The sequence below is a fragment of the Ahaetulla prasina genome, chromosome 8, assembly GCF_028640845.1.
Source record: "Ahaetulla prasina isolate Xishuangbanna chromosome 8, ASM2864084v1, whole genome shotgun sequence".
Taxonomy (NCBI): Eukaryota; Metazoa; Chordata; class Lepidosauria; order Squamata; family Colubridae; genus Ahaetulla; species Ahaetulla prasina.
In genome coordinates, this window is record NC_080546.1 from 90569279 (window position 1) to 90583976 (window position 14698).

The window sequence follows — 14698 nt, forward strand, 5'->3', positions numbered from 1 at the left end:
TTGTTTCCCTTTGTGTTTGAATTTACGGAAAACAAGCTTCAAAAACCATCTTCCCACCCCCAGTAACCACATACACGCAGCAGAGATTATACAGTTTTAATCTGCATAACGGGCAAAAAACAGCAGGGTTGCATTAATTGTTTTAAAAAGCCAATTATGAAATGACTCCGCGCATGTTCGCTTTTCTTTCAGAAGTCATCAGCCCTTAATGCACACAGCCTCGGGTCTGCCTATCCACATCTGCCTTGGCCCTAACGGCTTCTAAAATGCACGGGTGGGCTGCCATGTATTCCGAGGTCACAAGCCAGAGAGCTCACCACAAAAGTAACAAAAGACAAGAGGAATGATAACTTGGAAGACGTCCTTCAAAACTCATCCAAGCACAGGCTCACAAAGTGCCTTAAATGCTGCGCACGGTACCATGCTCTCAAGGTTTGACGTCCTCCTTCCAAATTATCCGAGGCATGAATATCCCATTTTTCCAAGCGAGTCCAATTGAGGTGGAAGCTTAAATCCTGGTCCTGCTTTCCCGCCCGTCGATCAGATCTCCGTGATCCGTTCCTTGACCTGCATTAGGCTTTTATTCCGACGAGTAATTTCCTCTCCCCCACCCCCGCCCATGACTTCTTGAGCTGCTGGACTTCTGACCTTCCTTTCTCCCACCTGGCTGAACAAGTGGGCTTTTCAGCAAAACCTGTTGGCGCAAGCTGTGGGCAGGAATTGTGGAAACGTAGCTAGGCAACATGTCCTAGTGGGAATAGCTGATCTATCTCAGTTACGACTTTCTGTGCTAAATGAAGGTTGGGGGGAATAGGGAAGTCCCCGCAGGACACGAATTTCTGACCCCGCTGCAGATCCCACTGGGTTGCTGTAGAACAGGGGTCTCCAACCTTGGTCCCTTTAAGATTTGTGGAAAGCAAAGCTGGCTGAGGAACTCTGGGAGTTGAAGTCCACAAGTCTTAAAGGGACCAAGGTTGGAGACCCCCCCGGTGTAGAAGGATGGTCTCCAACTGGCAGGTGTTTGTGGAGGCTTAGGGCATGTGGGTGGCCTCCTTCCAAACATGGCTAAGGTCACAGCCATGTCTGGCCAGATGTTGTTTGTCTGCCCTTTGATATTTCCTCTTTTATTCCAAACCCCCTGCTGGTGGATGCCCTTGGCGGAAAGTCATTTATCGAACTCGTATCTCTGGCGTTGCTGATGTCGAGTGAAAATCGGGGAGGAGGAATATCTGCACTTAACAGTCCGAGGGCTACTACCAGCCTCCAGACTTCACAGTTTACTGCTCAAGTTTTGGGGTTGTTGTTGTTTTTCCCTCTCCTGCAGGAAGAGGAGCCCTTAACAAGAAAAGTGGCCACCCCTGGCCTGGAACAGATGAGCATCCGTGGCGACAAGACCCGAAGTGAGAATGTTAGGCTGCAGCAGAAAAGGGAATTCTTTTGCGTTTTAGGCCTCTCATGCAATAGCTGTGTGCATGTGCAGATAAAACTTTCTTTAAAAATGGGGTGGGGGAAGTAAAGAAGGGGGAATAAAATGGGATTTGATTAGGCCAAGCTGGAACCTGAGAAGGATGCCAGGGAGATGAGGAAACCGAAAGAAGGGACCCTAACAGAACTTTTCAAGCTCAACAACGACAGAGTAAAGGATGCATGTCCGAATAAATAATACATCAAACGTTACTTGGTTCTGTGTTCTGCCACCGTTTCCTATTAAAGAGACACTAAACAGCCCCCCAGCCGTTGCCCCTTACCGAATCAAGATAGAAAAATAAAGGTCTAGTTCACTGGAAATTCTTCAGTTTTAGAAAACTAAACGGGTCAACTTTCAAGCCTCAAATTTCTATGTCGACTTCTGTTTTTTCCTCCACCCCATTCTGTTTGCCGTCTTTCAGGTCCGCCTCTTCTTTGCATCCTGCGTCAGCTTCCACCTGGAGAAAAAGCATGAGGAGAAAAACCCGAAATGAGAAAGTCTTTTACACTTGGAACCTGTGTGTGTGTGTGTGTGTTTTCAGTTAATGTTGCATATTTTCCTGCAGTCCCAGGAAATGAGCCTATGTTGCGGCAGGTACACACAACACACTACAAGGCAGCTTTTTGGCTTTGGCTCCTGAAGCAACAGGCTGTTGTGGTCCCCCAGCAGCCTGCGGAGCTGGCAACCGAGTCGGACAATGATGAGCCTGAGATGAGGCCAGGGCCATTGGGAAGTGAGGTACGGACTCCGGAGCCTCCAGAGGCTGACAGTAGTGAGGCAGAGGAACAAGAGGAGCCTGTTCCTAATGCACGCATGAGAAGAGCTGCCAGAAGGCAAGAGCAGCTCAAGCAGAGAGGACAACTCAGGATAAGGCCAAGAGATGATTGGCCCCTCCCATAAGGCTTAAAACAGACCAGCAATGGCATTTGGGCTTTGCCGGAAAACAACGTTGGTAGCTGCGTCTTCTTGCATTTATTTTTGTATCTGTGACTTCTGAACGTTTGCCAAGAAAGGCCTTTGGCAGTTTGCCTAATTGGACCAAGGTTTGCGACAGGACTGAGGAATTTGTGTTGGGAGGAATTTGCTTTAATTTGGTTGAACTACAGTGGGAATGAAGTAATTCTCAGCTGTTCGAATAAAGTTTGTCACTGACTGAGTTTCCTACGACCTACTTAGGCCTGGGTCACAACACGGACATTCCTGGGCAAGTCTTGTGAACGAAGATATGGTTACAGGAAAAAGCCTCTATTTCTTTGTACCCCCTGTGTGCGCATCACAGGGCATGGGTGACTGATTAACCGGCTTAATGATTAACCAGTTTGCAGGTGACCTCTGCAGCTTACGGCCTCCAATGACAGGCTGGCCCACTGCAGCAAAGGAAGGGCTGAGGAGCAGTTGCCAGGGTAAACACCGAGTGCCTCCAGACTTTTAAACAGAACACAAAACAAAAGGGAAGGCAGCGAAGCCGAGGCTGAGGGGTGAACCGGAAGGAACGTGGCAAAATGAGGGATCACCATTAGGGCCAAGATCACGTCAGGCCTTAACGTGTGAATAGTCATGGGACTTAACTAGCAGTTTAAGTTCTACCCAACAAGGCGACTTTTCTCCCTTAGATGGCGGAAGGCCCAAGGGGACAGCTGCCACTTCCCCAGGTAGCAGTCACTTTGTCTTTGTACAAGTAGTCCTTGGCTTACGACCAGTTGAGCCCAAAATTGCTCAGTTGAGAAAACCGGCTAAGTGAGTTTTGCCCCGTTTTACGGCTTTCCTTGCCAGGTTTGTTAAGGTTGCTCAGGGAATCTGGTTTCCCCAGCTGACTTTGCTAGTCAGGTCATCGCAAAAAAAAGGGGGGATCGCGTGACCCAGGGACGCTGCTGCAACCGTCGGTCGTCTGAATCGGTTGCTTAAGCATCCAAATGTAAGGCACACGACCACAGGGATCCTGCAATGGTCATAAATCTGAAAAATGGTCATGAGTCACTTTCTTTCAGTGGCTGTTGTAACTTTGAAAGGTCTATTCTATATTCACTATTCTATTCTTCATTCCATTATTCTATTCTATTTCTATTCCTATTCTACTCTATATTCTATTTTATTCTGTTATTTCCTATTCCTATTCCATTCCATTCTATTTCTTCATTCCATTATTCTATTCTATTCCACATATTCTATTCCACATACTCTACTCTATTCTATTCTATTCCTACATTCCATTTTCCACTCCATGGATAGAATAGTACTTTTATTACCTTTGTTTCTTTGTCTGCCAATCTCTGGAACATGTTGGCGTACATTTTTTTCTCCCTTTCGTGCTGCTGGCGGATCTTCTGCTGGGAGATGAGGAGCTGGGCTTTGGCCGCTTTGTTACTTGGGTAGAGCTGTAGCACCTTCTGGAAATCGGCCCGGGCTAACTCGAAGTCGTTGACGGCCAGCCTCGCCTCGCCTCGCCGGAAGAGGCCCTTCTCGTTGTTGCTGTCCAATTCCAGGGCCTGAAATGATTGAAGGAGAGAGAGCTTGTTTTGACAAAGACACTCGAAGGCAAATGGGCCGAGATGGATTCAGGGGTTGCTCCAGAAGACCAACCGCGAGGAATGAAACATTTCCTCCGGGACATCCATCCCGAAGAGGACTTCTCCATTTTACCTTATTGCAGTTTTCCAAGACCTGAGAATACTCTTTCAGCTTTAAATGGCACATGGCCAGGTTGAGATGGGCGGCGAGCCTCAGGTTCCTGGATTGGGCTTTCTCCATATCCGACAGGCCGGTTTCATGCTCCAGCCACGATACGGTTTTCTTATACTGTAACGTGGCTCGCTTGTATTTCCCCTCCTGGAAAACAAGCTTGTGGTCAGATTCAAAGGAAACTCAAAAGCCAAACACAGGTGCCCAAAGGACCACATTCACAATTCATCACGGATTCAAACAGGGTGGATGAACGGTTGTGAAAACAGGGCCCACCTGCCTTCGACCCATTGCAACTGGATTCTAGAACAGCTCCCGAAACGTTTCTTTTCTTAAAACGTTCATAGGCTGGCACTCAACAAATACATCCAAACACATCGTACCAGGCACGCCTATTTTCCTTTTTAACGGTTTACATCGAAAGCCTAGGCCCGTGATGGCAAACCGATGGCACGCAGAGCCCTCTCTGTGGGGATATGCAGGCACTGGATTGCTGGAAAATGACCGGAAAACGGCCCAGAAAACAGCCAAAAAACAAGATGTTTTCTGGGCCATTTTTGGTGCATTTTCAGGCCGGTTTTTTTGGGGTCCAAAACAGCCTGAAAACGGCCCAAAGAACAGCCTGAAAAATGGCCCGAAAAATGCATGCACGCCAGCCAACTGGTCTTCGGGTTTACAGTGCTCCGGCGCACGCACATGTATGTGAATGCATGTGCGTTCCGGTTGGGCACTCTGTGCCGGAAAGGTTCGCCATGACAGGCCTAGGCAAAAATGACTATATTCATCACCACCTTTGATTTTGTGACCACAGCCTGCCAAATTTTTGCATTTATAGAGGCAAAAAAAAAAAAGGCCAATTTTTTTTATCTTTTTAAGCCGCTGGAGAAAGAAACATACATACAGGTACTCCTCGACTTACAACACTCCGTTTAGTGACTGTTCAAAGTTACAGCGACACTGAAAAAAGTGATTCACGACCATTTTTATTAGCATCCACATGATCACGCGATCGAAATTCAGGCGCCTGGCAACTGGTTCGTGCTTATGACCGTTGCCGCGTCCCAAGGTCACGTGATCGACTTTTGCGACCGTCTGATCAGCAAAGTCAATGGGGAAACCGTATTTCACTTAACAACTGGGCCACTAACATAGCAGGTGCCCGGATTCACTTAACAACAGAGGCAAGAAAGATCCTAACACGGAGCAAGACTTACTTAACAAATGTCTCGCTTAACAACACAAATTTTGGGCTTGATTGTGGTCACAAGTTGAGGGCAACCATTACTCGCACAGGCAAATACAGAAAGGCAGTTAAAGCCACTCAAAAGGGTTTGGAAATCCGCGGCTATACTGCGGAAATGCTTTTTTCCAAGCCGCCATAATGTTTTCCTTATATTGCCCTCAGAAATGAGGTTCAAAATCCAGTATATCCTGGACAGTCCTCACGGTTCCAGAATGTTCTGGAAATCTACTTAGCATTGAATGTTCTCGAACACAGAACAGTTTCAAAATATCATTGTCCTGACCGGCAGGAGCAACGTTTTTGTGGAACAATATGCTATTTTCTATTTATTTTTGGCATAAGGGATTAGGAAAAGACCGCCTTCACACCCCAGAAACAAAATCTGAAAATCTGCTACGTAGTGCAATTTAAAAGCAGGCAAGAATCACGGAAGACATTAAATCCAGCCCCCTCAACCACAGCATCCCCCATACCCCCACCCTGAATCCAAATGAAAGCATTTGGGATTATCAGCGGGAAATCATTTTGTGAGCTCCTCTCTCTGGGTCATTCCTTCATCCCTGTCAAACCGGCCTTCTTGCCATCGGAATGTTTCTCTTCTAACTTTCCACGGGAAAAATCTGCTTTCCTGGAATTCAAATCCATCGCTCCCGTGTTCTGAACTCTGGACCCAGAAAAAAAAAAAACCTTAACTGCCCTCCGAGCAGGCCTATCATCCACCTGTCACTCAAATTCAGCCTCCCTTTGTAGGTTTTGAAACTAAGCCTCCTTCTCCTCCTCCTCCTCTTCTCCTTTTACCCGTCTCTGAACCGCTCCCATTTCTCTAAATCACAAAGCCAGAGGGCTCGCGACTACATGCAGCAGTCACTACGGGGATCGGATTAAAAAGAATAAAGGGGAAGAATTACTTCCAGCGATTTGGAAAGTATTTCTGGATGTCCCAGATTGCAACTGGATTTTCTAAGCCACGCCCAGGCTGTTTGCTCGCTGGCCTTTTCGCCATCGACTCCAACTCCCAAGTGATTCTCTGCAGGCTGTGCTCCCAGCCTAGGAATACCTTGTCCCATAACTCTGCCTTCGAGTTCTCTTCCTTAGGCAATTGCCTCTGCGTTTCTCTTGGCGATTTTTAGCCAAATCAATCAAAACGAACATGGACTCTGCGTCTTTTCCTCTAACGCTCCACCTATTCCTCCAATTCCGCCGTAATGCAAATCCGATCTGCCTTTCCCCCAGCCCGTCTTTCAAATCATGAATCAGAGACTCCGAGCAGGGGAGACTAGAAATCTTATCTTTGGGAGACCCCGCTCAGTCCCTTCTCTCCGATAATTGGATGAGGAACCAGGAAAGCGCGTTCACTCGGCTTCTTCTGCGCTCACCTGGACTTTGTAGCGTTCTGCGGCACTGAAGAAAAATTCCCCGTTTCTACAGGACAGCCCAGGGCCACAAACCCTGCAGGGTACCTACTTTGAAATACTGGGTGCCTTTTTCTTTTGCAATGGTGCCTTGTTCCAGCTTCTCTTGGGTGTTCATCTCCCAGGGCTCTTTTGCCTGCGGAAAACACAAAAAAAGAGCCAAATCAGCAACCTTCATTGTTGAAGGAAGCCCATGAGGGAAGAAAGGCACGGAATTAAGTGAAGATTTCCGTGGAAGAGGATCTGACCACGTGCTTTCCACTGGAGGCAAGCGCGGTTGGCCTTTAGCAACACTGAAGAAGACCCTCCCTCCCAGGATGAGAAGTTTCCTTCTGTGTCCTTGTTTTGGTTTTTGGCTACACCGGGAGATGGGATCTAAGAACCAAGGGAGATTTCAACCTGCAGGCATTTATTGGGAAATCAACTCTGCCCACGATTGCAGACTCTTTGACGATGATTTGGCCTTCTAGAAGGGTGAAGAGGGAAGCAGCACTCCTACATTTGATCTTAGCAACAGAGGAGACCTGATCTGACAGCTAAGAGCCGTGGGAACGTTGGGAGAACGCAACCACATCATCCTGGATTGCAACGCGAAACCGGAACACTGAGACTCAGGGAGAATCAGTAACAACAAGTTTAGACGAGTCCTAAGCGGTCTTCCCATGGACAGAAACCCTCAGGGGAAAGGAGAACATTCAGGTTTTTCCCACCCAACTTTTCTCCCATGTATGGGGGTCAGGCGCAAAATATTGCTGATTGATTATCCTCAGGTGCCCAGGTTTTTTTCATTTTATTCCCGTGGGGTTACTTTTCGTTTACATTGTGCATTTTTATCTTAGCGTTTTAAGCACGCTCGCCATCCATAGTCACTTAGGGGAGATGGGCAGTCATATAAATTAAATGAATAAATGCGGGCAGTGTGATAATACCAAGCAGATGGGAGAGAAAAAGAGGAGACAATCCTATTGGGCGAACCGTTTGATTTGTCCCAAACTTAAAACTCGAAGGAGCAAGGAAAATCAAGACAAAACATCTTTAAGTACGAAACGTATTGCATTAAAAAAAAAAACCCGCATCGTGTATTAGACCTCAATTTGTAATTGTACACTTCACGGTCGAATCAAACCAATAAGGTTCAGTAAAAAAAACAGCGTGCTGAAATTGCCAAAAATTTTAGCACACACCTGTTACTTAAGGCCAATTCTCTCCCCACCCCATTTTATATAAGTGCTTCCTTTACGTACCTTTTCAAAGTTTTTGAGTTTGATTTCGTATTGCAAGTCGGCATCTGGCGGGATTTGAAACTTTGGTTTCCCAACACTTCCAAAGCCGTAGCTGTGAGAGACACGGGGGGGAGTGTTTAGAAGCGAAAGATTTCTCCCTGAATAGATGTATGCCCCGCCCCCATCATTTCATCCCCAAAGTCAAGCTTGGAGGCCACCAATGATCTACACAGCCAAGACCATTTCAGGGCAAAAGGCTCACCTGGGCTTGAGGTAAACCACAGCCTCTTCCAGCTTCTCCATTTTCTGTAATGTTTTGTCCACGCCTGGAGGGAGGTCATAGTTCTCTGCCTCTCCTACTTCAAACCGTAACTCCCGTTTGTCAAAGACGCGGTCTCCATGCCGACCTTCAATTTCAACTGGCATTTAAAAAAAAAAACGGCATGTGTTTAGAACCGACTGAAGTTCTCTTTGTAGAGTGGGGGGGTCCCCACCCCCACCCACCCCGGCCCGTTGGGAACTGGGGTGGGCAGGTCAAAGGTGAACAACTTAGTGCAGAAACATATGTGCAAGCGGTGAGCGAGCAAACACACTCGCCACTCGCATGGAACCATTTCTTCTCCCCCAACCCTCACGGGTCCCCAAAAAAGGCTGGGGAGCACTGCTGTAGAGAGCCTGTTGTGACCTAGGCCCAAGTAGTTATTACCAGACACAATCAGTCCTAAACAAACATATTTCATTAGAACAGCTGAGAAGAGCAGCAACGGCTCTTGGGCTCTTTGTGGGAAAGCAACATTGCTACATCTGTTTCTTGTCGGTGTCTCTTGTTTCTGAACTTCATGGGGCTTTGCCAAGAAAAGCCTTTGGCAAGGTGCCAAAGAGGACAAAGGTTTGTGATAAGGCCGAAGGACTTTTTCTGAAGGATTTGTTTTGGAATTAATTTGGACTAAGCTGAGACTGAAGTAATTTTAAGTTTTATGGGAGGGGCCCATCATCTCCTGGCCTTACTCCTGAGTCGTCCTTTTTGCTTTAGCTGCTCTTGCCTTCTGGCAGCTCTTTGCATGCGTGTTTTTCAGAGTTATATCTCCAGCATCCTTATGGTCATGTGATCAAAATTCAGATGCTTGGCAACTGGTTTATATTTATGACCGTTCCTGTGTCCCAAGGTCACGTGACCCCCTTTTGCGACCTTCCGACAAGCCAAGTCAATGGGGGAAGGTGGATTCGCTTAACAACCGGGTCACTAACTTATCAACTGCAGGGGTTCCCTTAACATTGGTGGAAAGGAAGGTCGTAAAATGGGCCAAAATCCACTTAATGAAAGTCTCCCTTAACCACAGTAGTTTTGGGCTTAAGTTTAAGTCAAAGGTGGGGAATTATGGCCCCTTTATGACTTGTGGACTTCAACTCCCAGAATTTCTGAGCCAGCCACGCTCAGGAATGCAGACTGAGGGATTCTGGGAATTGAAGTCTACAAGTCTTAAAATGGCCATCATTCTCTCTCCCCCCCCCCCCCCCCGGTTTCAGTAATCACAGCTCTTCCGCTACTCACCCTCTACCAAGGCTCCCTCGTTGGGTTTGGAATAGCCTTCTCCTTTCTTTCGGATCCGCCGAATTATTCCCCCGTCTTCATCATCGGTCAAGTCCTTTCCCTTGAACTCAAACAGTTCTACCTAGAGGAAGAAACCAGAGGCTTGTTTAGCGCCAACGGGAGGCATCGGTCAGATGCGGACTGAAATAAAAAGAGCTAAGCACAATTAAAACGACTAAAGGAAAAAAATAAAAGATTTAAATAGAAGATCCCTTAACACAGAACTGTTTCTTTTTCCGTTTGCTTCCCACCTTTGTACTCAGGAACTGCAGGCGGTCTTCGACTTACGACCGCCACGGAGCCCAAAATTTCTGTTGCTAAGCGAGACGTTAGTTCAGCAAACTCTGCCCCATCACCATGCTCGTCAAGTTAATAAGAGAGTTTTCCACTTGACTTTGCTGATCAGGTTGCAAAAAGGGGTACCATGTGACCCACACACACACACAGGACACGGCAACCGTCATAAATATGAGTCAGTTGCCATGCATCTGAACTTTGATCACAGGGCCGTGGGCTTGCTGCAACGGTCGTAAGTGTGAAAAATGGTCATAAGTCACTTTTTTCAGTGCCGTTGTAACTTCGAACAGTCGCTAAACTAACTGTTTCAAGTCAAGGACTATCTGTATAACATTGGGCAGGGTCCCTGCAAGGAGACGGCAAGGCTTAGAAAAAGAAACTATTGAACCAAGTTACCCTGGGCCCAGGAGGAAGCTGGGGGAAAGGAAGACAGGGAGTCCTCGACTTACAACCACAAAGGAGTCCAAAATTTACGTTGCAAAGTGAGACATTTGTTAAGTGGGTTTTGCCCCCATTTTACGACTTTTCTCACCACGTTTGCAAAGCCAGTCACTGCAGTTGTTAAGTCAGTTACACGGCTATTAAGCAAATCCGCCTTCTCCATCGACTCTGCTTGTCTGAAGGCCGCAAAAGGGGATCACGAGACCCCTGGGACACCGCGACCGTCATAAATGTGAATCAGTTCCCAAGCATCCAAATGTAAATCACGTGACCACGTGGGGATGCTGCAACGGTCGTTAAGTGCGAAAAACGGTCATCGGTCACTTTTTTTCAGTCCCGCTGTAACTTCGGTCACTAAACAAGCTGCCCTAAGTCAAGGACTACCTGTATATCCAGAGTGGCTGTGGAACAGCAAACAGATTGGGGGCTGGGTGTCAGGAGTGGTGAGGGGGGAAGAGAGAGATAACAGGCAGAGCTTCCCTCCGCCCCATGTGCCAATCTGCTGTGGGTCGAAGCACATGGCCTCACACTTACCTCAAAAAACAAGGTGGCGTTAGCGGGTATCTTAGGGGGGCTGCCGGCAGAGCCGTAGGCATATTCCGGTTTGCAGACAATGTGGCAAAGTTCCCCAATCTTCATGGTTCCCACAGCGATGTCCCACGCTTTGATCACCTCACCTAACCACAAAAAGAAATAGACGACGACGTTACTGGAAGCTTAGCTATGTTCAAAAGCAACGCAGCTAATCAAGGTGAAAGTCCCACCCTTCAGGAATCCTTAGGAGTACAATCTTTCCCTCTGGAGTTTTCTCTTCTTGCCAGTTTGGTGAGAAACTATGAAAAATCATGCCTGCCAGCTCTAGTAAGGAGGGGCCGTTGTTACTTGTGTACTATTTGCAAGAAAGCAAAACTGCTGTGGGAAGGAGCCCAAAACGTTGAGTTCCGTTCAACGAAGGGCTGAGACAAAGTTCCTTTTTGCATTATGAATCTTTTGTCACAATAAGGAAGGTATTACTACTAGCCTGATTTGCTCCCCATCTCTTTATGCAGTCAAATACAGGTCCTCAACTTACGACCACAACTGAGCTCAAAATTTCTGTGGCTAAGTGAGGCATTATCTTAAGCGAGTCTCACCACAGCAGTTAAGGGAACCGCTGCAGTTGATAAAGTTAGTAACCTGGTTGTTAAGTGAAATCTGGCTTCCCCATCGACTTTGCGTTGACAGGTCGCAAAAGAGGATCACGTGACCCCAGAATGCTGCAACCGTCATAAATGTGAGTCAGTGACCAAGTATCCTAGTTTTCATCACATGAGCATTCCCGTGAATGCTGCAACAGCCGTGTGAAACATGGCCGTAGGTCACTTTTTCCAGTGACGCCGTGACTTCAAACTAATAATAATAATATCAGAGTTGGAAGGGACCTTGGAGGTCTTCTAGTCCAACCCCCTGCCCAGGCAGGAAACCCTACACCATTTCAGACAAATGGCTATCCAACATTTTCTTAAATTTTTCCAGTGTTGGAGCATTTACAACTTTTGCAGGCAAGTTGTTCCACTGATTAATTGTTCTAACTGTCAGGAAATTTCTCCTTAGTTCTAGGTTGCTTCTCTCCTTGATTAGTTTCCTCCCATTAGTTAGTTTTGATTAGTTTCCGCCCAACTGTCACTAAACAAACCGCTGCAAGTCAAGGACTTCCATTATGCAAAAGACTTTCAGGATTTTAAGTTGGGCAGCCTTCCCAATCTTAAAGGCTGAGCTCACCCTCTGATCTCTCACCTCATTATCCAGATAGTTTCCCCCCCCACGTTTTTAAGAACCCTACATTTCCCACAACAGTTTTGAGAATTAATGTTTTTACTGGGTTGTGGGTTTTTTTATAATTATTATATTCCACTGGCCCTATCAAATGATAGCCCGAATTGTGTGGGGGAAAAAAATAAGTTATCAATCATATGACATTTATTTGTGCCAGTCAGTTCACATTATAGTGAAACAGACAATGGCCACTGTGTTCCCTGTGGAAGTCTGGACAGGAAAACTAGCATTATAATCTATTATGAAACAGGAACAGGGTGAGTGTTGGTCGCATTGAGCTACATATACAAATATGTATGTGTATGTATGCAAATACGTATGTGGGATACAAATAAGTAAAAAACTGAGGGGAGAGAGAAGTTATCCACTTCAGAGGAGCCACTGGAGATGTCACCTTTTCCAAAATCGAAGGAGAACTTGTCCTTTCGGTCCCGGCTGGAGTCAAACTTGGAGCCATCCAGAAGCCATCCGGTGTAGTGGACAGTGACTTTGTCCCCTATCATAGGGCATTCGGTGCCCGTCCCTTCTTTCTTGACCACCTGCCAGGGAGAGAAGGGAGAGGATGCCACTTGAGGGTGCGCCCGAAAGCCATGCTCTACCGGCGGGCGAAACCAAAGCCAAGCCAGACAGGGGTTTCCTTTCATGGTGGCCAGGAGAGAGTCTGGCGCTCCCGCGTAGCCACCTTGGCTCGCAAAGCGAGAACTGGCCGTTGCTGAGCAAGAGGCCACTTTCCTTCTGCCCAGGAAGAGAGAATAGGGGAGGGGGGAGAGGAGGAGGCTGAGAGGCCTGGCCCCTTCCTGCTCCCCCACCACCTCATAGCCCCACAATAATCCTACCACTCCCAATACTTCTCCAACTGTCCCTAATAGCCCCCACTTCCACCAATAGCCCCACTACCCCCCAATAGCTCCCCTACCCACTAATAGCCCCCACATCATCCCTAATAGCCCCCACATCATCCCTTATAGCCCCCCACTGTCCCCATAGCTCCCCCTACCCACTAATAGCCCACCTACCCCAATAGCCCCCACTACTCCCACTGCCCCTAACCCCATAGCCCCACTATCCCTAATAGCCCCACTGTCCCCATAGCTCCCCTACCCACTAACAGCCCACCCACCCCAATAGCCCCCACCATCCCTAATAGCTCCCACTACTCGCCCACCGCCCCTAATAACCCCACGTACCACCCCATAACCCCCACAGCCCCTAATAGCCCCCACCACCCCAATATTCCTCCCACCATCCCTAATAGCCCCACTTCCCAATAGCTCCCCTACCCACTAATAGCCCTTCCCCAATAGCCCCATCATCCCTAATAGCCCCACTACCCCAACAGCCCCCTGCCAACACATTTTCCACTACCCCAATAGACCCCCAACACCCCATAGCCCCACTGCCCTCCATGGCCCCAATACTCCTCCCACCGCCCCTAATAACCCCACCCACTGCCCCATTGCCCCCACCCCAATACTCCTCCCACCATCCCCAATAGCCCCTCCCACCGGCCCAGAGCCCCCACCGTCCCCCTAATAGTCAACTCAACCGCGCCCCTCCCCAATTCGGCCTTGGCGTTTTGGGAGGGGGCTTGAGGCCTGAAGGCTCAGACCAGGCGGCTTCCAGCGCTGCCCCCGCCGGGCCTGCAGGGGAGGCCGCCCTCGCGAAGGAAGGAAGGAAGGAAGGAAGGAAGGAGGGCGGGCGGGCCAGGCCTTTTCGGCGGGGAGAGGCTCGGGCCAGGCGGGCCCCGCCGCCCACCTTGAGGACGCCGCCGTCGCACTTGGCGGTGATGTCGAGGCCCTCCGCGGCCGCCGCGGCCGCCGCCTCCGCCGCGCTCATCTCCTCGTCCCCGCGCTCCTCCGCCGCCATGGCGCCGCCGCTGCTCTGAGGGAAGCTCGGTGCTCGCTCGGTCGCGCGCGCGGGACCAGCAGGCGGCGCGGCAAGGGGGAGGGGACAGGGAGAAAGCTGCGCGCGCAAGCAGGGTAGAGCGAGAAAGAGGAGAGAGAGCGGCCCCCCCGGAAAGCGAGGCGCCCCCACAGCGGGGGAAAGAGGAGGAGGAGGAGGAGGAGGCGGCGGCGACAGAACAAAAGCTGCGCGCGCAGCAGGGAGAGCGAGAAAGAGGAGAGAGGCGCCCCCACAGCGGGAGGAGGAGGCGACAGAACAAAAGCTGCGCGCGCAGCAGGGAGAGCGAGAAAGAGGATAGAGGCGCCCCCACAGCGGGGGGAGGAGGAGGAGAAAGAGGCTACAGAACAAAAGCTGCGCGCGCACAGAGAGAGCGAGAAAGAGGAGAGAGAGCGGCCCCCCGGAAAGCGAGGCGGCGCCCCCACAGCGGGAGGAGGCAGAGACTTTAGGACAAAAGCTGCGCGCGCATCAGGGAGAGCGAGACAGAGAGCGCGCCTCCCCCCCCTCCCGGGAAAGGAGGCACCTCCCGAATGGGGGAGCGGGAGGAGGAGGAGGAAACAGGACAAAAGCTGCGCGCGCAGCAGGGAGAGAAAGAGAGAGCGGCCCCCGGGAAGCGAGGCGCCTCCCGAA

The 14698-nt window shown here is 49.2% G+C and overlaps 1 protein-coding gene across 1 annotated transcript; it reads right to left on the reverse strand.

Annotated features, from left to right (window-relative positions):
• Nucleotides 1-81: 81 nt before the first annotated feature.
• On the reverse strand, nt 82-14237 carry FKBP4 (FKBP prolyl isomerase 4). Its single transcript, XM_058192677.1, has 10 exons — nt 13925-14237; nt 12564-12708; nt 10889-11031; nt 9578-9698; nt 8288-8444; nt 8047-8137; nt 6855-6938; nt 4109-4294; nt 3715-3954; nt 82-1925 (listed from the first exon to the last, which is right to left on the reverse strand). The coding sequence occupies exons 1-10, from the start codon at nt 14033-14035 to the stop codon at nt 1830-1832; spliced, it is 1374 nt and encodes a 457-aa protein (XP_058048660.1). The 5' UTR covers nt 14036-14237; the 3' UTR covers nt 82-1829.
• Nucleotides 14238-14698: the final 461 nt, after the last annotated feature.